At 48.1% G+C, this 22,644-nt stretch overlaps 11 protein-coding genes across 11 annotated transcripts; 7 read left to right on the plus strand and 4 right to left on the minus strand.

Annotated features, from left to right (window-relative positions):
* Nucleotides 1-162: 162 nt before the first annotated feature.
* N7500_003737 (uncharacterized protein) lies at nucleotides 163-1,391 on the plus strand (the record flags this gene model as incomplete). The annotated part of the gene is made up of 5 exons (XM_056674883.1): nucleotides 163-334; nucleotides 391-834; nucleotides 931-1,037; nucleotides 1,099-1,198; nucleotides 1,261-1,391. 5 exons carry the CDS (start codon nucleotides 163-165, stop codon nucleotides 1,389-1,391), a joined length of 954 nt encoding a protein of 317 aa, XP_056535408.1.
* Nucleotides 1,392-2,417: 1,026 nt separating this feature from the next.
* On the plus strand, nucleotides 2,418-4,637 carry N7500_003738 (LIM domain-containing protein; the record flags this gene model as incomplete). Its single annotated transcript, XM_056674884.1, has 3 exons — nucleotides 2,418-2,526; nucleotides 2,576-2,689; nucleotides 2,749-4,637. The coding sequence occupies 3 exons, from the start codon at nucleotides 2,418-2,420 to the stop codon at nucleotides 4,635-4,637; spliced, it is 2,112 nt and encodes a 703-aa protein (XP_056535409.1).
* A 455-nt stretch (nucleotides 4,638-5,092) lies between these two features.
* N7500_003739 (glycerophosphodiester phosphodiesterase) lies at nucleotides 5,093-6,268 on the minus strand (the record flags this gene model as incomplete). Its single annotated transcript, XM_056674885.1, has 4 exons — nucleotides 5,093-5,686; nucleotides 5,750-5,929; nucleotides 5,978-6,165; nucleotides 6,217-6,268. The coding sequence occupies 4 exons, from the start codon at nucleotides 6,266-6,268 to the stop codon at nucleotides 5,093-5,095; spliced, it is 1,014 nt and encodes a 337-aa protein (XP_056535410.1).
* Nucleotides 6,269-6,694: 426 nt separating this feature from the next.
* N7500_003740 (zinc-dependent alcohol dehydrogenase family protein) lies at nucleotides 6,695-7,862 on the plus strand (the record flags this gene model as incomplete). The annotated part of the gene is made up of 3 exons (XM_056674886.1): nucleotides 6,695-6,833; nucleotides 6,890-7,336; nucleotides 7,393-7,862. 3 exons carry the CDS (start codon nucleotides 6,695-6,697, stop codon nucleotides 7,860-7,862), a joined length of 1,056 nt encoding a protein of 351 aa, XP_056535411.1.
* Nucleotides 7,863-7,919: 57 nt separating this feature from the next.
* Nucleotides 7,920-8,492, minus strand: N7500_003741 (cupin domain-containing protein; the record flags this gene model as incomplete). Its single annotated transcript, XM_056674887.1, has 1 exon — nucleotides 7,920-8,492. One exon carries the CDS (start codon nucleotides 8,490-8,492, stop codon nucleotides 7,920-7,922), a length of 573 nt encoding a protein of 190 aa, XP_056535412.1.
* Nucleotides 8,493-9,358: 866 nt separating this feature from the next.
* On the minus strand, nucleotides 9,359-10,990 carry N7500_003742 (putative MFS transporter; the record flags this gene model as incomplete). The annotated part of the gene is made up of 3 exons (XM_056674888.1): nucleotides 9,359-10,617; nucleotides 10,673-10,735; nucleotides 10,783-10,990. The coding sequence occupies 3 exons, from the start codon at nucleotides 10,988-10,990 to the stop codon at nucleotides 9,359-9,361; spliced, it is 1,530 nt and encodes a 509-aa protein (XP_056535413.1).
* A 1,470-nt stretch (nucleotides 10,991-12,460) lies between these two features.
* N7500_003743 (SGNH/GDSL hydrolase family protein) lies at nucleotides 12,461-13,931 on the plus strand (the record flags this gene model as incomplete). Its single annotated transcript, XM_056674889.1, has 4 exons — nucleotides 12,461-12,634; nucleotides 12,693-13,129; nucleotides 13,197-13,307; nucleotides 13,355-13,931. The coding sequence occupies 4 exons, from the start codon at nucleotides 12,461-12,463 to the stop codon at nucleotides 13,929-13,931; spliced, it is 1,299 nt and encodes a 432-aa protein (XP_056535414.1).
* A 298-nt stretch (nucleotides 13,932-14,229) lies between these two features.
* Nucleotides 14,230-15,483, minus strand: N7500_003744 (purine-nucleoside phosphorylase; the record flags this gene model as incomplete). The annotated part of the gene is made up of 2 exons (XM_056674890.1): nucleotides 14,230-15,303; nucleotides 15,355-15,483. 2 exons carry the CDS (start codon nucleotides 15,481-15,483, stop codon nucleotides 14,230-14,232), a joined length of 1,203 nt encoding a protein of 400 aa, XP_056535415.1.
* Nucleotides 15,484-16,814: 1,331 nt separating this feature from the next.
* On the plus strand, nucleotides 16,815-18,566 carry N7500_003745 (cytochrome P450; the record flags this gene model as incomplete). The annotated part of the gene is made up of 3 exons (XM_056674891.1): nucleotides 16,815-16,958; nucleotides 17,076-17,902; nucleotides 17,957-18,566. The coding sequence occupies 3 exons, from the start codon at nucleotides 16,815-16,817 to the stop codon at nucleotides 18,564-18,566; spliced, it is 1,581 nt and encodes a 526-aa protein (XP_056535416.1).
* A 990-nt stretch (nucleotides 18,567-19,556) lies between these two features.
* N7500_003746 (phosphotransferase family protein) lies at nucleotides 19,557-20,824 on the plus strand (the record flags this gene model as incomplete). The annotated part of the gene is made up of 3 exons (XM_056674892.1): nucleotides 19,557-19,655; nucleotides 19,741-20,033; nucleotides 20,116-20,824. The coding sequence occupies 3 exons, from the start codon at nucleotides 19,557-19,559 to the stop codon at nucleotides 20,822-20,824; spliced, it is 1,101 nt and encodes a 366-aa protein (XP_056535417.1).
* Nucleotides 20,825-21,744: 920 nt separating this feature from the next.
* N7500_003747 (nuclear transport factor 2 family protein) lies at nucleotides 21,745-22,131 on the plus strand (the record flags this gene model as incomplete). The annotated part of the gene is made up of 1 exon (XM_056674893.1): nucleotides 21,745-22,131. The coding sequence occupies one exon, from the start codon at nucleotides 21,745-21,747 to the stop codon at nucleotides 22,129-22,131; it is 387 nt and encodes a 128-aa protein (XP_056535418.1).
* Nucleotides 22,132-22,644: the final 513 nt, after the last annotated feature.

Raw genomic sequence — 22,644 nt, forward strand, 5'->3', positions numbered from 1 at the left:
AGATCGCACCATTTGTAAGTGGAGATGTTTTGCTTGAAATGATGAATGCTAGTCTGACTCTACCATGTCAAGTTTGATTGCACGGATAGCCAACAGCATTTCGCTATCCATATCCCTTACCGAGCACGCCGTTGCGACACATTATTCAATGCAATATTGGCCATGTCAGCCCGGCATTTGAATCGCACGACAAATTTTGACCCTTTCGTGTCAGACCATTACTATCAAGCCTGTCTAGAAAAGTTAATTCCTGCGCTGGACAACCACAGTGTTACGATGGATGATGATTTGCTAGCTGCTACTGTGATTTTACGCTTGCTGGAAGAGTTTGACGGTGAGGAGGAGATACAATTCTCTCTGTCTGAAGAATCCTGTTAATGATGATCATAGTTCCACTCGCCGGGTCCGATATTCGAGGCCACTCCTTCGGGACAAAGGCTTTCATACGTGGTCCATCAATGATGACCACAACTCCAAGCCTACGGCAGGCTGTGTACTGGAGTGGCCTCCGCCAGGAGATCTACAATGCCCTTAGTCTCCACCAGGCTCCAGATATCGATTTGAGGTCGCTGAATTTGAATTCCCAGTTTAGCTCGCTGGGCCCCGATGCAGGTGACTGCACGTGGGCAAACCAAGCAATCACTCATTGTGCCGACGTTTTGGTCTTTTGTTTCGGGGAGGGACCGCGCTCAGTCGCTGTGCATGCAGAGCTTAAGGCACATAATCAGCAATGGAGTGAGACTCGGCCGGACTCTTTCGACCCTTATTTTGTGGGCGAAGAGGTAGAAGTGGGACTTAAGTTGCCCGACATTCGTTACGGGTGCCCCTGGCATGGTATGTATCAGATGATCTTTCAAGAAGTGACGTATCCTGAAGGCTGTTCAAAAGCTGTTTGTAATATGAAAAGATGCTAATCCCTTGGGACTATAGCAATCGGCAATCAATATATCAATCTTGCCCAGATCTTGCTTTCTGTGCATGACCCGAGCATACCTACGGTTGGACCTCTGCGCAGGCGTCTGATCCAAGAAGCTGATGTAAGTATCCAACTTTCCAATCAGCATTAGGTACTTCAAGGGAAATTGACAGATGGGTCAGGTTTTCATCCGCAGGGGAGTGTGGACAGTATGTGGCGCTTCATTATCCAATGCATCTGTGCCCCCAGCCATGGTTGTCGGGTGCATGGCCATTCATCTTTGTAAGCAGTGGAAACTATCGACCTTTTTTTGTGAGTGTAAATAAAGCTAACCACAACCACAGGCGGCGATCGCTTCACGGACCCACATGAACAGGAGCTTTTGACCCAGGTGCTTATTCAAATGGATACACTTCATGGCTGGCCAACCCATGCACTCCAGCGACAGCTCCGGGAGACGTGGGGCCTGCGTTGACTATGTAAAGTGTTAGTGAAGCGAGAACGAGGACGAGAGAAACTCCCACATCTCTCCAGCCTGGGCCGCCTCTGCTGCACAGACGCGACAGATGATCGTCCCTGTCCCGCACGCAATCAGCAGGCCCCCCATATGCCCACACGCCGTCCTCCGTACGGAGTACGGGGGTCGTAGCTTGTCTAATTGTCCCCACGTCACCACACACGTTCGAGTTTTCAAAGCTCAAACACCCAGGCTTGGCTTCTTTTTTGCAACTACCCAAACGGTAGAAACGTACCTCCAATACATCCCGTACGGAGTATGTACTTCTACTTTAGGTCAAGTGTCAGGGTCGTGCATGATCCATGGCGTTGAGTGGAAAGCAATGACCAGTGAGATGAGTGGGTTCGGAAGGGGGAAAAAAAGGCCCCGCGGATCGCCAGGACGGGGCGAAAAACAAGTCGATTGTTTTTGTCTGTTTTTGTCTGGTTTTGTCTGTAGAATACTCCGATGACAGACCATCACACTGGAATTTATCAAAGCGCGTGCTAGAAAGGTTTGATTTGGGAGTAGAATATCCCCTTTACATCATCGAAAAGATATTCCAAAGTACCTAGACAGTTGTGATTGGTGTTGGTGGAGGATCAGACAACAGATATGGACCAGTCGCATTGCAGTGTCTTTTCCGCGATGTGCATATCTTCCCGGTGCGCACAATGTTTTGGCTCCACCAGGTCGTGTTGGGGGGGGATCCCACGGGAGTATATTGTACAATATACAACATACGGAGTGATATAGGGGATAAAGAGGACCTCCAGACCATTATCTATGTCGAGTTATGTATCTCATTTATATATTGCGCAAGTAGTATATCTATCCAATGTAACCCCTGAACAACTTACGCACCCCCTTTCCACACTGGAGACGCTATCACACTAGCGCATTTTCTCGCTTTAACACTGGAGTCTAAACTTCAGCTTTTCTTTTTGCCTTAACACTTCCCCATATCTTGGGATATGGCCTGAATTTCGATGTTAACGATCTTTGATGGCTGAAATGAACATGGGCATGTTGCCCACCATAAAATGCTCCAATTGTGGGTGCAGTGTCGAGATCTCCTCCATGGGGGATCATACTTGCATTCGAAATGAATTTGGTAGGCTTTGAATAATTCATGAAAGGCATTCAAGTGCTGACTTGTTTAGCCCCAGTTGCACCTATTCCATCACCGCCTCCATCGGCTGGGTTTGATTCAGACCGATTCACAGAGGCAAAGGTTAGCCGGGGACCTCCTTCGGCCATAGACCCCTCCGCTGCAAGTTAGTCTCAAATCGCCATGTGGGGAGTTGAAGGGATCTGCGACTAATCCGACATATAGATCGAGCATTCTTGCAGCCCAATATGCCGACACCGGCCAATAGTGTCAATCTATCACCGTTCCCTGCCAGTCCTGCACCATCTACACTGCGCCCGTCCCACAGTCCGACCGAAGATCAATCCGAGAGCAAGTTGGAGACGGTCTTCTCATTTCCCATGCCTGGAAACAGGTCGCCGACTGAAGTGAGAACACCAAGTCCAATGATGGATCGGAATCTGCTGAAATCACGACCGGCACCGTCGCCGGGAATGGGGTTGGGTGTAAAGCCAGAGAATATACAGCTTCCACCTAGTCCAATGCCACCCAAGTCCCCTGATGTGAACCATCGTAGGGAGGATTCGGCGGTGAGCCACAGCAGCTACCGGTCGTCTTTCGCCAGCAGTCGATACGGTGATTCCACAACAAGGTCATCAGCCAACAGCCTCTCGCGTGGATTCCGGTCATTTATGGAAGATACACCCCCAGTGCCATTGGCACCTCTCCGAACCCCCCATAATACGTCTGTCCCCGGTGATTCCAACGCCTCGGTGGTTTCATCCCGAATTAGCAAGGAAGAGGCTAGTGGATTCGACTTTGGTATTCCTACAGGTCAGAACCAAACTACCGGACTACACGATCTCCCGGAGGAATCCCCTCCATTTCAGGATCACACTGAATATATTCCTTTCCGCCCTGGACAAACACTTCTCCACCCCGCGACAGCGGAAGCAGAACTAGGTAGTGATGCACCGAGGAAACTTTCTAACGCAAGCACTACAAGTGCATTTTCCGTCACTAGCTTCGCCCGGGCTCTAGGTCTAGATGACCAAATGAATCACTCTGAAGGCTCTGGCTCGGATTCATCGCTTTTCGATACTCGCAGTGGTAGTTCCATGTCCAGTCTTCCCTCCGATGCCAGCTTGAACCGACACAAGCCCACAGAGCAGCTGAATCTATTACCCCTGGTTGAAGATATGCCCTCCCGGACCCGTCAAACCGTTCTAGAAATACCCGGTCGTACACGAAGCACCATGGAAGATGTCCCTCCCATCCCAGCTGCTTTCTTCAGCCCGGATTCACCTACAGACCCTTCAATCAACAGAGGCGGCGTGTCGTTGATTGCAGAAAGCAAAGAACCCCCAACCCCGACCCTGACTCCAACACAACCAAAAGCATCTATCCCCCGAAAGCCAGCACCACCCCAACGTTCATTCACCGCACCAATCCCCCCACAACCAAAAACACCAATAACACCAACCCGGTCCGCGACTGGCCGGTCAAAGGGAAAGTGCAAGGGATGCAATGAGACGATAACAGGAAAATCAATCTCATCCTCAGACGGTCGTCTCACAGGCCGCTATCACCGCGGTTGCTTCGTTTGCTTCGAATGCCACTCCCCTTTCCAAACAGTCGATTTCTACGTCCTTAACAACCGACCCTACTGCGCGCAACATTATCACGAGCGCAACGGCTCCCTTTGCGCCGGTTGTCACACCGGTATCGAGGGCCAGTATCTGGAAACCGTCGAGCGGAACCCTGCACGCCCAGATCGCCGTCGATTCCACACCCAGTGTCTGCAGTGTCGTACATGTCACGTCCTTCTCAAGGGCGACTATTTCGAATGGAACGGCGAAGTCTTCTGTGAAAGAGATGCTCGGAGAGCAGCAGCTGCCTCAAACCCTCCGCCTCCCCCTGGACCTCCTGGACCCCCTGGTCGTCGCCGTCCCATGCCAGGCTCGTCTCCCCTCGCACAGTCTGGTCACTTCCCACCGGGATCGTACCCTCCACCTGGCGCAAGGCCGGGGCCTGGACCAGGACTCTACCCCGGTCCTAGATTCCCACCTGCGGCTGGAGGTGGAGGTGGAGGACGCTTCCCTGAACGACGGACCACTAAGCTTATGATGGTTTGAGTAAATCATCTTGTTCTCTCTTGTGAATCTTGGAAAGCGCGTTGCACGTTCCCTTTTTCCGCTTCTCTATCGCGGATGGCGTTCCCCACTTCCTTCATTCGTTTATATATCGCGATATACCCTCTGTGCTATCTCACCTATCCAACTTTCGCTGGCAGTGGCGTTGATCATCTGTTTTTCCTTTGCATCGGGGCTATTCTATACATGTATTGAATACACCCCATTGGCACGATTTCCGATACTGGGCCATCATCCGGGGTGTATTTTGTTGATTCCTCATGCCGAAATGTATCCAATGTATTCTCTTTCGGCTTGGCGTTTGGTTGTCTCTTGTACAAGATTTACAAGTTTAATAGACATAATCATCTTTCCCAACTTTCATCCACTCAAAATCATGCGTCATTATATCATTAGCCATCAACATAGCATTCCCAACCCAGCCCGATGTTATACACCTATTTCGACTTTCGTTCCTCGAATTCTAGTCTCTCGACCGGAGCAAGATACATCCGCTTCAAGATCCACCCAAAGCAAATGACATAGAGCGCCACAGCAATAATCTCAACCCGTTGTCCCAGCGGGATCCGATCTAAATTGGGATTCGGAATACCCAATACACCAGTATGTTCCTTCTGCCATCCCTCGCAGACCTGCCGGAATCGTCCCGGCTCGTCGGATATCACACCGTCGATCTCGTGTCGGATGCACCAACGCATCAGGTTCGGCGCATTTACAGTCCAAACATACACAAGCCGTCCGGCAGCGCGCACCTCGTCTAAAAACCCTCGCCCTAGCGGGCCCATCAGGATCATCTGGTTGATATTGAACGATACAAGTGGTACTTGGAGGAACTGGCGCGCATAGCTCACGTCAACACAGACTAGCGTCACTGGGTATGGTGGTAGATGCTGTGCTCGTGCTGGTAGGTACCGTGCAGACCAGCAGCCAAGAACGATTCTTCGGTGCCATTCTCTTCCGATTGCGGGTATGGGTACCGACTCGATAGTTTTGGCGATTCGTTCCATTATATCGAAGGGTTCGTTTGCGAGCTGAGAATCGGGGTGGGATGTAAGTCTTCCGAGAGAGTATACGAACGTAGAAAATTATCTAACCTTAATGTCTAGCAAGATCCAGAAATTCTCCCGGCCTGGTTGACTTAGGTATTCCAATACATCAATCAACCGGGGCATCGGTTCATGGGGGGCTTGTAGAGTTCGTAGTGTTTTCAAATACTCCCAGTCGCAGTCGATGACCTTCTTCTTGATACCGTAACAGCGCATGAGACTTGCGTCCTTGAATCAATAAGCTTGGTCCTGGATTGTGAAGTGTGTTATGCCTACATGTGATAACACCACGATCCCATCGCGGGAGGTGTGAAGGTCGAGCTCGAGGGCTTGAGCTCCTGCTCGAATCGCTCCGTCGATTGATAGTAAAGTATTCTCGGGATATTGGCCTTTGAACCCTCGGTGGGCGATGGCTTGAGGTAACCGCGGGAAGGCGTGAGTAACCGGTGAGTGGTGGATATGAGCTTGACGGGAATGAGTTAGCTTGATAACGCCGGTGATGGAGGTTGACGTACCTGGTTTTACATGTGGATGCTCATCTGGAGCTGGGGATGATGTGTTGCCCATTTTGAAAGGTGCTGTGATAGTTGATGAAACGAGGAACGGAGATCAGGTCATAGAACAGGGCCATCGGAGTTTGGCGGAGTTAGGCCCCGCTGTGTGGTCCACTTTGCACTGTTCATCTTTGCTGGCCGGACTCGGAGTTCTTTCATGTGTCAGATAATCGGACAGGCAGGGTCGGCATTCAAAAGATTTCCAAGTAGTCTTCGTCTGAGACAAAGCTACTGCACCATTGCAGAAAAGTTGGCGAGATCAAATGCCTTGATGACTCAGCTTCTGCAGCCCCTCCTCGACCCCACATGGAGGCTTCAGCGATGGATACCTAGGTACTTGCTCCAAATTTCTCCAACTTGATTTATAATCAGCTTTAGTGCTTAATTTGGTGCGGTCCTTCTCAGTTAATACCATCTTTCAACCAAAGTGGTGGGCATAATGGCCGTTCAACAATGGATCACGCCCTTGAAGGGCATTGACAGCCTTAGCCGGACCGAAGCTCCAATGCCCGTACCCGGGTCGAGCGATGTCTTGGTAGAGATCCGAGCCATCTCACTGAACTACCGCGACGTGGAAGGTAAGTCGCCCGCCAAGAGCATTATGCAGGATTAAGGCCGACAAATGTTTCAAAAGTCACCAAGGGCGAGTATCAACATCACAAAACCGCTGAACAGGATGCCACCATCGTGCCCTGCTCGGATATGTGTGGAGTGGTGACACAGGTTGGGTCTAGTGTGACCAAGTGGACAATCGGTGACCGGGTGCTTTCAACTTTCTTGCCCGATCATCAAACTGGCCAGGTGACCGAGAAGGAGCTGGGCAGGGGCCTGGGGCTGCCACAGGATGGTGTCCTTGCAACCCACCGCGTGTTCCCTGACTACAGTCTAGTAAAAGCACCTAGCTTCATGTCAGATGAGGAGGCCGCCACGCTTCCCATTGCCTCGGTCACAGCGTGGATGTCTATCAATGGCATGCGACCGATCGGCCAGAGCGGCGGGAAGGACGAATACGTCTTGCTCCAGGGAACTGGTGGTGTAGCTATCGCCGGACTACAGATTGCAAAGGCCGCTGGCGCAAAAGGTGGACAACGCGGCTTCTGCTCGTTTATAGGACAGGAATGCTGATCTTGCAAACAGTGCTTATCACCTCCTCGTCCGATGCTAAATTGGACCAGGCTAAAGAGCTAGGTGCCGATTTTACTATCAACTACCGCACCAATCCCAATTGGGAAGAGGAAGTGATGGAGGTGACTGAGAACCATGGTGCTGATATTATCTTGGAAGTTGGCGGAGCCAAGACACTGCGGAAGAGCTTTGATTGCATCGCTTTCGGAGGGTTGATCAACTGTATTGGCTATGTCTCAGGCAAAATTGATGCTGACGAGGACCGCCTGAATGTCAACCTGCTGGCGCTTCGTCGGACGGTAACACTGAAGGGAATCATCAACGGCCCCAAGGATCGGTTTGAGGAGATGATCCGTTTCTACGAAGAAACTCAGATTCACCCCGTGGTTAACCGGGTCTTTTCTTTTGCTGAGGCCAAAGACGCATTTAGGTTCCTGGAGAGCGGTAGCCACTTTGGTAAGGTGGTCATCAAGGTTAAATAGAGCGTTTAAGCTCTGGAAATGAGATTCATTGTCAAATTCCTGAAAACGCGAGAAAAATTAATTCTGACCATTGCCACTTGGCTTGATTACCCCAGCCGCAAGTCCCAATTCTTCTTGCATTTCCTTCCCAGCCACCGTCAATTTCTTGCAATCCTGCAGCACGAACAGGAGACGGGCCCATTCCGTCTTGCTGGGGTTGCGCCATCCATGCATCGTAGCCCTCTGCACTGCAACATCTCCTCGGTTCATAAGGACTGGGTCGCTATCTTCCAGGACCATTTCAATCTGTCCTTCAAGCACCACACCGTAGTCGAGACTCTGCGTCCGGTGCACTACAACCAGATTGTCCGGGGCGAAGTCCACAATTCGGCACACGGTTCCACCAGGGTTGACGAGGCCTAGCTCGTTGGATTGTGTCAATTTCTCATGGGTCTTGATGTCCACGTCATTGTTGAGATCTGGAGGGAATTGGGTCGTGTAAACAACATTGAACGCCATCTTGCTTTCTTCGAGTGTCTCCCATTCAGCCGGCGTCGAGGAATGGACCACTGCTTTCCCGGCTTCATTATGGCCTGTGATATGCCTGGTGACAGGCCGCAACGGCGACATTTGGCTGGTGTTGGAAGCCATTTCCTATAGAGCGTGAAGTGAATTCAAAAGGTTCAAGCTGGCCAAATCAGGTCTTGATACCATGTAAGGCCCGTCGGATAGTTTTATAATGTCGACGCTGCCAAATACCTTCCACGTGATGCGGGGCAGGTTACACAGATACCAGCGCGCACATTAGTAAGCTGAATGAGACGGTGTGCTGGATGAGAATCACATTGATATGCTTGTTCGATGTGGATGTGGCCAAAAGCAAATATTTGTACACGTCAGATCTGATTGAAAGATTGTCAATCTGGCTGCCATTCTGGGCGGACACTGCGGGCCCAATGGCTCATGATTGTGAGATCGGTCAGATTGGTCACATGGAGGGAAAAGCAAAAACACCTATGTCTCAGGGACACTCAGTTATATCGATCCGGCCCGACGTGGCCAAGTACGGAGTAGCTTTAGGATTTGACCTCTCCTTAGGGCTACTGCAACATCTTAGCTAAGCACGCCTCCGGGGTTGGACACTAACCTTCTAGAATCAGTTTTGGTTTAGCTGAACAATTTAGACGGACTCCATACCTCTCGGTTCAATACACCCTCGGTTGCTCTATACCGAGTCGTCCCAAGGTCAACAAAGTTCGCTGACTTATTCTGCCGATTCTTCGCCCCGGAATACAAACACTTCATGGCTCTGAAGCAATGGCACGGGGCCTGAATATCTCCAAGAGAAGCAATCGCTAAATCATGTCTTCACCCCAGAAAATCCTATCTTGTCCGTTTTGCGGTGATACTTCGCTCGCAACGGGCGCTGTGTTATCAGCGGGATGAGAAAAAGGCCTATGGACAGATGGATATTCATTTCGCTCAACTAACTACAAATACGACATTCGACCTCCCCTTTACAAAAACCACCGGAACTCAACAGATGCCGGTCCATCTCTCATTCGTTCCGTTGGAATATCCCATGCCCGGATCGTGACTCCATCATGACGGTCTCGCCGCTTGTTATCCAACCACATATAAAATCCTAATGCAGCCGTCAAACAAGCGCCAGTAGCACCAAATGCAGCAACGCTGATCAGCGCCGGCATATACTTAGGTGCATCCTGTTTCCGGAACAAGTTGCTACTCACCAAGCCCATCAAATTAGCCAATGGCACGCCGATACTCGTCAACAGCACACGGCGACCCTCGTGGGCGATGTTGTTATTATACCAAGTGCTGAGCATCACAGATGGGGCAGAGGTTCCCCAAGTCATCATGAAAGTTGCGAAGTAAGCGACCTGAATCTCATTCTGAACATCGTCAATAGATGCATATATCATGAACCCGGCGAAAGTGAACAGGAATCCCAGAACGATGAACGGCGATCGGAGTCTGGTCCAATCAGAGGAGAAGGCGAGCACAAGGAGCATCACTGCTCCTGTCACATTCGGCGCAACGGTATACAGGTTGGTTTTGACAGTGGGATAACCCAGTCGTCCGACGATCTGCGGCATAAAGAGCGCAACGCCCTGCAAAGGTACACCGAGACAGATTTCAATGCACAAGAAGGCATATGTAGTGGGCTGCTTGAAGATACCAAGGGCCTCGCGGAAGCTAAACTCCTCGTTGACCACTGCACTGGAGTCGACTTGAATTCGATGGAAAGCTAGCGCCTTCTCCTCCTCTGATAAGAACTTCGCCTCGGCGGCGCTTCGTGGGAGATATATGAACGCAAATATAGCGAAGAGAACAGTGACGCCACCTTCGATAATGAACAGGTAGCGCCAATTAGGGATATGAGATCCCTTGATCTGGAATACTCCGAATGCAATGAGTCCGGAGAAAGCGTTTGCAATGTTCGATGCCGCGTAAAAAATAGCCAGACGACGAGCCAGCTCGCCACGACGGTAGAATGTGGTCAAGTAATAGATGACGAGTGGGAAAAATGCAGCCTCGGACATGCCTAGGAACCAGCGCAACGCGAACATGCCACTGAAATTGTAGGCGGCTGAGGAGAGCATCGTGAAAGAACCAAATGAGAACATCAGGATTGGAAGTACGCGCGCTGGACTGAACTTCTTTCCAAGCATGGAGAAGGGCGGCGCAAAGATCACGAACGGAACGAAGAAGATCGATAATAGGAGATTGTACTCATTCGGCTTGAAGTTGAGGTCTACCCATTTCATTAGTGCCAAGTGTCTGCCGCTTGGATCAAGGATCTCACATACCCTTGCTCATACCATCGGTTTCTGCATTTCCCAGATTTCCCTTGTCCAAGGCATTGAATAGATCTGTCGCCAGTCAGTCTTGCATCACTGACACGACTGGGTACACTCACACATAACCGCCAGGATTGGGAGCAAACGATAGTCAAACTTCCGACAGAGACGCCGTTCAGCTTTGTGGTCGATAACTCGGGTCACCTCGTCTATCACACCCGGGATAGAGCCATAGCCTTTTAGTGTGTTTGGCTCTTCGATAGTGCCCAAGGTGTCTGTTTTCTTCACTGTGCCATCAGGCGACGGTGCGCGCGCTGCACTCGACATGTTAGATCCACGGTGTAGAGAAAGAAATACAGAAAAGCCAAGTCGGTACAGTATTTAATGTTATGAAGCTCCAGATACGAGCTTATCAAGAGAGACGCGAGATCCCTTGTTCTATTAGATAAGACGGGAATGTTGCATCGCCAGTGCATGGATAGCACCCCCACGTTTCTCCGCATCAAGCTCTGGCTGAACAGGCAAGGATCGCCGGAGACCGTCGCATTTGAGCGTGATGGATGTCCATAGGCTTATCTGCGGGGAACGGATATCTCGTGCAAGTTTCCATTTGAATCCTTGGTGGTATATCCCCGATAGTATATGCTCGTATCGCAACTGCCCCTTTCTCTCCCTTGAGACCCCCTGCAGATCGTGGCTTGCTGCTTTACTCTTGCTCTATTTGTGTTTATTTTCTTTCTCGATATTTCTTCAATTGGAAGATTTAGAAGCCGTGGAATTGGGAAGCGTAACCTGATTCCAATGTGCAGAGTAGGGTTGCATCTGTCGCATGACCTCACCGTGTCAAGCCACCCTGGAATATAACAGCATATTGGATGAGAGAATTCTCTAAGCTTTTTTTTGTAAAATTCTTGGGACTTCAACTTTATGTGAATCTCTACATATTTTCTCTGAGAGATATGAGTAAATTTGCTGCAGCGATGCAACGCAATCATCCTAACACTGTCAATTCCATTTTGAGACCCAAGTCTAATTGCTTGCTATTCTTAAACCAGACAATAGTGTCTCTACAAAGTGCAGCAACTCATTATAGGACGGCAATCTGTACCTGATACATAACACGCGGACAGTAAGGATAACCTGAGGTTTACATATTCTCGTTCCTTCATGTACACCCCCGTCATCGTGGCGTTAATGCAGATATTACAGCATGAATTATTTGGGCATTTCGCTTCCTATAATCTTCATCCCCAGGTTTTTTTATCCAGTTCTATGCTTCAAAGTGCCCGAATTTACCCAACTTTATCCAGGGTGCCCCCAGAGACAGTAGCTGTATTTAGCCACTTCCCCGCAATTTGTCTTCGTAGAAACTGAGACAGGGAGAGATATATTATCTCATTTTTAATAACTCGAACTCACTAAATATTACCTTAGGATAAACTTTAGAATCTGGAGTAGAACAAAGGGTAATTACAAGCCCATTAAAATGGAGGGTCAACTTTGATGTTTGTACTATTTGGGGTCAGTTCTGGGGCCCTTAGCCTACAGTGGGCCTATACCCTAGGCGCATAACCCATCAGTGGGCCCCGGTTGGGCTTTGGAATTTCTGGGCTCTGCGGAGGCCTAATAGAGAGCATATGCGGCGGGGCCATATACATGTGAGCAAGAATTTGCAGACTTTACCCAGATTATCCGGAGACTATCGTCGGGTAAATGACTATAAATTGCGGACAGAGGATCGATTCGGGAGGTGGAGTAAAACGCCACTCTTGTACTTGATGGTTGACACGAGTGACTATGTTTCAACTAAGATCTATATTTCCAATCGCTCTCTGCGTCCATTTAGTGTCGTCCTACCCTTTACTGGCCCAACGGAATTATGACGCCGAGGCGAGAGACTCCCACTGGGTGAATATATGGACCACAATGCCCCAGTTGGTCGAACCCAAAAATCTACCGCCTCTTCCATTTGTATGTTGGATACCACTCTCGCACTCAACAATTTCTTGATACTGACACTGAAGCGCAGAATGGATCCACCTCTGTCTTCGGTAACACTACTATCCGTCAAACTCTCCAGGTTCCATTGGCTGCACGAGATATCCGTATTCGACTCTCTAATGCATTTGGACAAAACGATCTCAAGATCACAAAAGTGACTATCAGTCTACCAGCGAAGCAGCAAGCGGGAGTCAGCGACCTACAGACAGAGACATTGAAAACTATTCTCTTCAATGGAAGCCCGGATGTGGAGATCTCGAACGGTGGACTGATTGTGTCTGACCCAATAAAGTTCCACGTGAAGGCCCAATCAGTTCTCATGATCAACATATATCTCGCAGAGGGCCAGCAGGGTTTCTCAATTACTGGTCATCCTGGAAGCAGGACGACTTCGTACCTGACTTTCGGGGATTGGACTGGCGCAGAGAACCTCACAGACTCCTCTGTTAAAAGCACAGATCATTGGTGAGACGCTCTTCTGCAAGCCATTTATTTAGCCTGAATGTGATCCGGTATCTGACATCTACCCCAGGTACTTCATCAGTGGAATAGAGGCTTTACTACCTTCCGAGACTAGTGGCTTTGTGATCATTGGAGATAGTATTACCGATGGGCGAGGAAGCACTGCAAATGGCAATAATCGGTAAGTGGACTTTTCCCGCAGTTCATGTTCATGGCTGATGAATGTAGCTGGCCGGATCTATTGCTAGCAAGAATGCAAAAGCATAGACCCACGTCAAACATCGCCATTCTCAATCAGGCCGCTGGCGGGAATCGTATTCTACATGATGACCTCGGTCCAAGTGTGATCAGCCGTCTTGACCGGGACGTTCTAGCACAATCTGGAGTGAAATATGCGATGATCTTTGAAGGCGTCAATGATATTGGCTTTGCTGATACCGATACAGCCATACAAGCGGACATTGAGAAGAAACTCATTGCAGCATATCAACAGATCGCGACACGGGTGCATGCTCTAGGTATTCCGATCTTTGGTGCTACCATCACACCGTTCGGCTCGTCACCGAGCTCTGACTATGTACAGCCTTATTCAAACATTGTGCGGGAGAAGACTCGTCAACGAGTCAATAAGTTTATCCGGGAAAGTGGTGTGTTTGATGCGGTACTGGATTTTGACCGGGTTGTGAGGGATCCGCAGGCGCCCACTCAGTTGCTGGAGAAATATGATTCAGGAGATCACCTTCATCCTAATGTGGCGGGTTATCAGGCGTTGGCCGATCAATTTCCTCTCGCAGTGTTCGAATGAAGCATGCATGATGCCCATCAAATACTAATGACAGAAAAATGTTTCTGAAAGTTTTTTGTCCTAGATGCAAATCATAATTTTCACACCATGAGAAACAAGAAAATTTGGTTATTCATGTGGCCCTATGATATCTTTCAAGTAGGCTTTTCAACGGTTTTCTCGGATGTCCAATTCAGATGTCTTTTCTAAAGTATTTTCTATAGACCTCATCTATGAAAACAACTTCTCCATGTATAACCCAGAATCATATATAAAACATGGCTTCAAACATATCAATAGCGATAGATTTGGAGGATTTTTAGACACGACGCTTGAGGCGGTTTTGGACATTGCGCTTGTAAGCGCCACCGCCGATGAGAGCCTGCTTGCGTCCAGGGCCAAAGTCAGGAACACCACCCAATGAGCCGAAGATATCACCGATGTAGTTGTTGGCCTTGACACCAGCAGCAAAAGTCTCATCCCAACCTTCCAAAATACCCTCAACAACCTTGATACCAGCAACATAGAGATTTTCGATAGCGGGCTCGAATGCACCCTGCTCCGAGGATTGGAAGAGGTTGTATGTCGCCGAAGCACCGGGATAAGGACGATCAAAGTCCGAGGCAGTGCGCATGACGATAATACGGGAGAAATCAGTCAGCTTGTGGATCGAGGATCGGAGCAAGACCTCGAAGGTAGCGTTATCCTCCTGCGCAGTTGCACAGTAGTCTCCCGTTCCATTAGTTAACACCTTGGTGGTATTTTCGAACACTGAACCAAGGATATTGCCACTGAAGTACACATCGGTGGTTGCGACATCGCATTCAACAACACTAGGGGGCAAGGTGGCAGCGTTGTACTTTCCACTGGGAGTCTTGTAGCGGGCGCGGTAGGCCTGGGCTATGGTGGAGTCGGAGAGGTTTGCCTTGCGCGCAAAATTGGCGGCGATTGTGCGGAGGTTGGCGTTTACCTCGAAGACCTCTGTGCCGTAGATGCTGGTCGGGTACTGGCCTGGGAAATTGGTGCCTTGCGCAACATATCCGGTGGTGAAGTTGCTAGGAAGCTCACGCAGATCAATTTCGTACTGCAGCGCAACTTGGACTGCGTAACGTGCAAAAGTTGCGGAAGCAGTGGTCACCTTCTCAGGGTTGACGCCGGCAATGCCCGCAACAAAGAAGTAGGTTTGTGTGAGATCGAATAGAGGGGAGAAAGCAACGGAGGTAACAGTCGCAGCAGCATTGATCTCGCCTTCTCCGGTAATCAACTGGCAAACCTCGTAGTCTTCGGTGCAGTGAACATCCGGGAATAGAGGTGAGAGGCCGGGAATGGTGATGTTATGGGCAAGTAAGTCAAATTCGGGAATATTCCACCAAGCTTCGGCTTCAGGTGCGAACTGTCGTAATCTATTAGCGACATTACACTACTTTTTAGTATAAGCACATACCATTGACACAATAAACACTTTAGGAGTAATCACTCCATAGGAACCCTTCTCGATAATCCTAGTAGCACCGACGCATAGTGAGCTGCCAGTGAGCAGCAACGAGGCCGCGAAAGTCTGCAGGAGGCGCATGGTGAGAGATTTACAGTTCGAATTGAAGGTTTCTTCCTGCACGCGGCGAGACCTTTTATTTAAGGGAGAATTTGGGTTCCTTGCGTATTGCACGCTTTGGAGGAACCATTGCCGATCAGTGGACATATTGGTGACCTGATTAGGGCAAGATCGACCCCAGCTCGGGAGAGTCCCGAGATCGGTCACCTTAGCTTCCAAATCAATCAAGAGCCCTTCCCACTGCATGCAGATACCTATACCCTGTCTTTGGACATTCCTGACTTTTCTTTCAGAATACTTACTGTACATCTATTCAGGGCGGCCATGTTCAAAGGTCAAGAGAGAAGGGTAAACATTTAATCCTCACGGTCGTTCGAAGATTTAGATGATGGAAAGAGCTTCAATATTACGAAATCCCTTGGATTTGTTCAAATTCAAAGACCGCAGTATTCTATCTTCTCTGGCACTTTCAGAGGGGATGTTGACAAGGGAAAGAAACCATTGGTTGCATTCAGCCAGCTAGGAGAGAGAGAGGAAAGATGAACAACGTGGATATAGTTCCTATAAATACGAGGGACAAAGGCCTCAACAGATGACCATCAGAATTCGTAGTGAGGTCTTTGTCATAGTAGATTAGATACTATAACTTCTACCTGTATAGAGCCAGTCATAATTTAGGCATGAACCCGGAAGATTTAGGCAATTGGCATCGTTGCTCTGGCACTTCGCAGTAGTGTCCTTCATCACATGTTCGCCAATAGGAGTTATGAAGCCACATATATGAGACTCTTGTCTTCGAATTTAAATTGGCGACCCTCCTTTCCATAGACGTGGAGCTAGAATCATACCTTTCCAGAACTGTCAACATGCATCGGATGCAATGCAGGCGGCTCTAAGAGTTAACCCTGACTAAATATGGGGAGTGAAGGAAGCCCAATCATCGATCTCATCGGAGTTGTACACACCACCTGGAAAACTCTGCAAGATTGGTCGTATGGTCCGCTCTTGCTCAACGTCAGCCTCAGGGCGCAAGAAATACTTTCTCCCTGCAAAATGATCTATATTGGGACACGTCGTGCAGTGGCAATGCGGCATGACAACTGTCAAACTTTATCATGGAGTTTCAACCCATGCTGATTGTCAAGTCAATCCTCTTATGGTGGTGATATTCTCTGGATTTCGTTAGCTTGGCTTTGTGAGATCATCGATCATATCGAATGTACATGTGAATTGTACGGATTACAAGATATTTAAAGCTGGAAATATATCCACAGGCCTGAAATTATCCAACAACTCCTGGAATCAATTTCACAAATTTCTTCCACACACCTGGTGATCCATATCACTGAATCATGTCTGGCTACAGGTCTGATATTGTGACGAGGTTCGCACTCTGGGCTTCTACTATCTGGTTCTTGACGCGGTACCTGGGGATTCAATCTCAATCATCACTGCTCCTGTCTGGCGAGATAGTAGTGTCCTGGATCTTGCTCAATGTGTTCTTTATCTGCTATCGAACTTTATACAAACGGCATTACAGTATTTTTAAGAATATACCTGGTCCGAAAGTGTGTTCCATCCCTTCTAAATATGGCAAATACTAACAAACACAGTCTATTAACTGGCTATATGACCACGTCTTCGATGTTTTCGATGAGCCCTTGGCATTCAATATCAAGGATTGGATCAACGATAGAGCTTATCCTGATGGTCTTTTGCATTTCTTCGGCCTGTTTGGATCTTCTTACATTATTCCCACCAGCCCAGAAGCATTGACCGAGGTTCTATCCACTCGTGCCTATGACTACGAGAAGACCACTGCCTTCAAGAAGTTTACCATTCGCTTCTGGGGCCATGGGATAGTGTCACAGGAGCAGGAAGAGCACAAGAGGAACCGAAAAACTTACTTGCCGGTTTTTAACCAAGGCAATGTCAATAAGCTCAAAGGCATGTTGTTCAAGAAGTCGACACAGTTCGTGGATCATGTTTTAGAACTTTGTGCTACCGAAAATGACAAGAATATCACCCCGGCCAACTCTGCACTTATTCCCATTTCCAAGACAGCTGCCATGGTCTCGCTGGATGTCACTAGTATCATCTCACTGGGAGTTGATTTTGAAACCATTGTTGGCAAGAACCATGAGATCTTTGAGGCGTATGAGATGCTGTTCTCCGGCACAGCGGATAAAAGATTTCTGTTCCTGCTGTACAACATTGCACCACAGTGGTTCCTCGATGTATGGCCATTCCCACTTGTGAAGAAGATGGACAAGGCACACGACGTCCTGGTCGATGTTTGTCGCCAGATTATTCGAGAACGTATCAGTGAGCCAGGGAAGAGGGAAGCTCAAGCCCTTGATTTCGTGGGGAATCTTGGAAAGTCCGTTTCTGAAGATGAAGATAATATCATTGCGCAGATTATTGTCATTTTGGGTGCAGGGTGAGTCCCCGGCTTTTAGATTGCTGGCTAGAATCAGAATGCTCATGATCACAGATATGAAAGCACTGGTGGCACGCTCGCCTGGGTGATATACTGCGTTGCTCGTTATCAAGAGGCTCAAGAAGAGTTACGAAAGGAACTGGCCAAAGTCTGCGATGGCAAGGGATCTCTACAAGCGAGCTCAGATTTTGACAAACTACCAGTGCTCAATGGCGTGATCATGGAAGCAGTTCGACTTTACCCTACATTTAACCTATTGCTCCGCAAAGCCATTCGCGACACAACGATTGCGCAGCAACTGATACCAAAAGGGACTTACGTCGGTTTGTGTACTCGAGCAATCAACTCCGCTCATCACATTTGGGGCCCTGATGCAGCAACTTTCAATCCAGAACGATGGATCGATCGATCGGACTCGGCAAATCCTAAAATAGACCCTCTCGGCGGTGCTTCTGCATCGGTATGTATGCTATCATACTTTTATGGGACCCGGAGCTGCGTTGGGCGGGATTTGGCGCAGGCTCAGATGAAACGACAGATTGCTTTGATCGTTGAACGCTTTCACATCGAATTGTTGGATGATTCCGATGCTCGTCCATCGGGGCTATTCGCTACTACTCCGCCTTCCGATATCCAAGTTCGATTCACGAAATTCACTCTCTGATCTTGATTGCAGTTTGATCGCGGTTTATGATATAAGGATAGTATGACTTTGGTGGTTATGTTTCTTTATGCGCTTAGGATGAGGATTAGCACTACGAAATTGAACGGCCCCTTGCCTATATTGATTTGTCGTCACTCTCGGGGATTTGGTCCTACCCAATATCTTGAATTTGTTCCCGGTTATACAGGCATGTTGTCGCGCTGGGGAATTTTTATTTCAGCAACTCAACTAGATCTTCTGTTCCTGCACCCAAGGACCACAGCATTTTGTTACTACGAGCTCTATACGATGCTATATTATTCAGTCCTATAGCACTCAGGGCTCAGCCCCATTTTGTAGGGGGCTATTTGATGACCGCTTTTTAAACCGCTCTACACAATACATGGTAAATCTATCAGTATATCAACCTACTTAAGCGAGGCTTTTGATCTTCATAAAAATCCTCATATCTCTATATCTTCGAGCGGTCATGAGATCAAAGGCCTCATCTTCCACATCTACAAACCGCCCAAAATAGAAATATATAAGCATTTCTACGGAGACCAGAAGCTTCTTTGTTCGCAACCCAGCAATAATTGCGTAACCACTATGTTATCATTGTTCTACATCAACAGGTTTTAATGTATGCACCACAATCCACCTCATGTTTTTCAACAATTTGGAATACAATTTCTAGCCTATACAGCCAATCAAATTGTCCCAGTATACCGCCCTGCTTTCCAATGTCGCAGCTGAGATGTGGTAGTGCTACATTACATAGGAGAACTTTGCTTGGCATTTAACCAAACAGTGTATGATCTATAAAGCAATCGGCCTGAAGAATGGTAAATTATGACATAGTTTACGGTTAGTTATTTCCATTTCCTATATAATTTGGTTACATGATTGAACATTAGTGCGTTTGCCATCATAAAAGTAATTTATACATTTTTCCATTCGCAGTGCATAAGTCTGTCTTTTCGAAGGTTTATATTATCATATGTGATTTTAATGGCTGAATCTGTACGTCAGTCGATAGACATATCATCATTGGAGAAATATCTCAATCAATTTGTACGGGAAATCAAGGCCCCATTGGATGTGAAACAGGTCAGTATCAACTTTGAATGGATAAAAAAGGATAAGGAAGAGGGAAACAGCTAGAGAGAATGAACTCACACAGTGGAATTCGCAGTTCACGTTTGGACAATCAAACCCGACCTACCTCCTCACAGCGGCCGATGAGAAACGATATGTGCTGAGGAAGAAGCCTCCAGGCCAGCTTCCCCCGAAGACGCACTTAATCGAGCGAGAGTATGCAATGATCCAGTATTTGCAGGGAACAGATGTGCCGGTACCAAAGGCATATTGGCTGTGTCGAGAGGAATCTATCATTGGAACACCGTTCTTCATTATGGAATTCCTAGAAGGAAGAATATTTACCGACTCAACAATGCCAGGTGTCTCGCCTGGGGACAGGACTGCGCTGTATGGGCGTTCTCCCATTGCCCTTTCATGGCCAACTTTCTGTTGCTGAACGGATACTAACTTGACTCTACTCAAACCATAGATGGCAAGAAGCAGTCCGGACATTGGCCAAGATTCACAGAATAGACTTGAACGGTGCACGTCAGCTGGAGGTTGGAAACACTATCGAATATTACAACCGCCAAATCTCCATTTTCATGTCCCTCTCAAAAGCACAATCAAACGTCGTGGATCTCAAGACGAATGAAAAGATCGGTGAAGTTCCTTATTTCGACGAGATGGTCCACTTTTTCTCAAAAGAAGCATATCAGCCCCGAGATCGATGCGTCATTGTCCACGGGGATTATAAAATTGACAATCTCGTATTCCACAACTCAGACCCTCGCATAATTGGAGTTTTAGACTGGGAGATGGCGACAATAGGCAATCCTCTTTCTGACTTTTGCAACCTAACCCACCCGTACTTCTGGGGTGGTTTGAAGCAGAACGTGGAGCTTTTTCGGCCCGGTCGTGTATTAGGCTTACCAACACGAGAAACATGTACGCGCTGGTATGCTGAGGATACGGGGTGGGACCCGACAGCGGATCTACCTTGGGGTGATGCCTTTTTCGCATTTCGGACGACGTCGATGTTGCAAAGTATCAAGGCGAGGTATGTGCAAGGGCACACGAGTAGTGATACGGCGGCATATTATGCCAGTCGGGTGGACCAGTCTGCTTTTGATGCTTGGGAGCTTGTGAAGGAAGTTAGAACGCTACAGAAGAACCCTGTACTGGAGAGCAAGCTTTAGGGTGAACATCCGTGTGAGTAATATCATTGTCCGTTTAGCTGATATATATACGATGCAACAAGGTGCAATAAAGATTATATCAATCTATCAAATGATATATGTTCAATGATATGACCACTTAGTCATTGTAGAACGTGACGGGAGTGGTGGTATCAAGCACGTTGTAAGGCTGGTCATAGTCTGAATTTATATATAGTCTATAGTGGTTCATGTGATCAAAGCTTCTCGTTGAACACTGAGCATCAGCGAGTTAGATCCCTGTATCCAATATGCATTTAGGTAGCAAGAGTCATCATGTAGTCCAAGCTTATAGCTGGGCATAACTCTAGGAACCCAACTCGCCCTCATCAAAGCGGCCTCAAATAAAAAGACCTTGGGAAAAATCCGATAAGAACAGTGTATACCGAAATACGATAGCAAGTGGCAAAGACTATAACAATCCCATTGGCAGTTGCGAACCAAGTAAAAATTAAATCTCGCGTGGCTGCACTCCCTATGAAGTCGGGAAAGTCGACTGTGGATGTGCCAGGCCCAGTGATGCCTGGGCTTTTAAGCCACCGTGTGACCAGACGTTGAACGGTGGATCATGACGCATGTCAAGCATACAAGATTATACTTAGAATCAAAATGTGACTGGCTATGCCACTGGATATGCTGTGCTGATCCCCGGAGATTAATTTGTTTGACTGCCTCAACGTCATCTGACGTCATTTTAATCTAGGTACCACGGATGCCAACGAAAACAATAAAATCAAGGCCAGGGCCCTCGAAGTCTTTGTGTTTATCACCTTTTGCTTCCAGGATCGTCTTTTGAACATATCATTCCATTCGCATTCGCACATTAGCATCGCAACACATTGCCGCCCTTCAAACAGCGTCTTCTCGATACCCCACCAAATCATATACAATAACCACCCACCATGCCTGGAATGCACGAACGTATCCGCGAGGACATCCTCCACAAAGAGCGTGAACTTTGGACAGCCCTCACATCCGCCGATCCAGCACCTCCTATCTGGAGACTCAGCAACCCCGAAGCCTGTTTCCTATTCCCTCAAATGGAAATCGTCACCCTTGAGGATGAGGAAGCATTCAAGAAAGCCGTGCGACCACCTTTCCACCGTTTCGATGCCTACCAGTTCGAGGAAGTACGGGTTATCATCGTCGACCTGATGGCCGGCGTCGTCACATACAAGGTCCGCGCCAAGCGTGGGAAGAAAGAATACATCTGTTCGGGCTCGACGACTTGGAGTCAAGGTTCGGATGGCGAGTGGACGCTCGCTTGTCATCAAGAAACTTTGATTTGAAATGATTACGATATTGTTTTTGCTTTACACCTTCTTCTATACCTTTTGCGATGCGGGGGAATGTCTGAGCTCGGCGAGCGGCGAATGTGTTTAAGTGTGATGCTAATGTATCATGAGTCAACGAATCTTTTAATGCCAACGAAGCATGATTGAATTTATTTGAAGTTCTAAAATCCATGTTCTGGCAGAGGTGTGCGTTTTTAGTGTTCTAGTGGAGTATTAGTGATCATCTAACAACTGCGATGATCTCTACTCCATACCCCGTAGTGCACCGACTGCGATCTACTCGATGCGATCTACTCCGCACTCTCAAAACATTCAATGACCAGACTGTTCTTTTTCGATTGAGGGTTTTTGCAAATGTGTTATCCATCGAATCTTTCGTGGCTGTGTGGCTGATACATCCAATAATTCAGCCGTGGCGCAAATTCCTGAAGCGATTCACTAATGCAAGCCCCTTACTCTGCCGGCAGATTTTGACAGCAATGGCGCAACCATCGAAACCACCCCCGG

The sequence above is a fragment of the Penicillium coprophilum genome (assembly GCF_028826855.1).
Source record: "Penicillium coprophilum strain IBT 35676 chromosome Unknown utg000002l_segment0_segment1, whole genome shotgun sequence".
Lineage (NCBI taxonomy): Eukaryota > Fungi > Ascomycota > Eurotiomycetes > Eurotiales > Aspergillaceae > Penicillium > Penicillium coprophilum.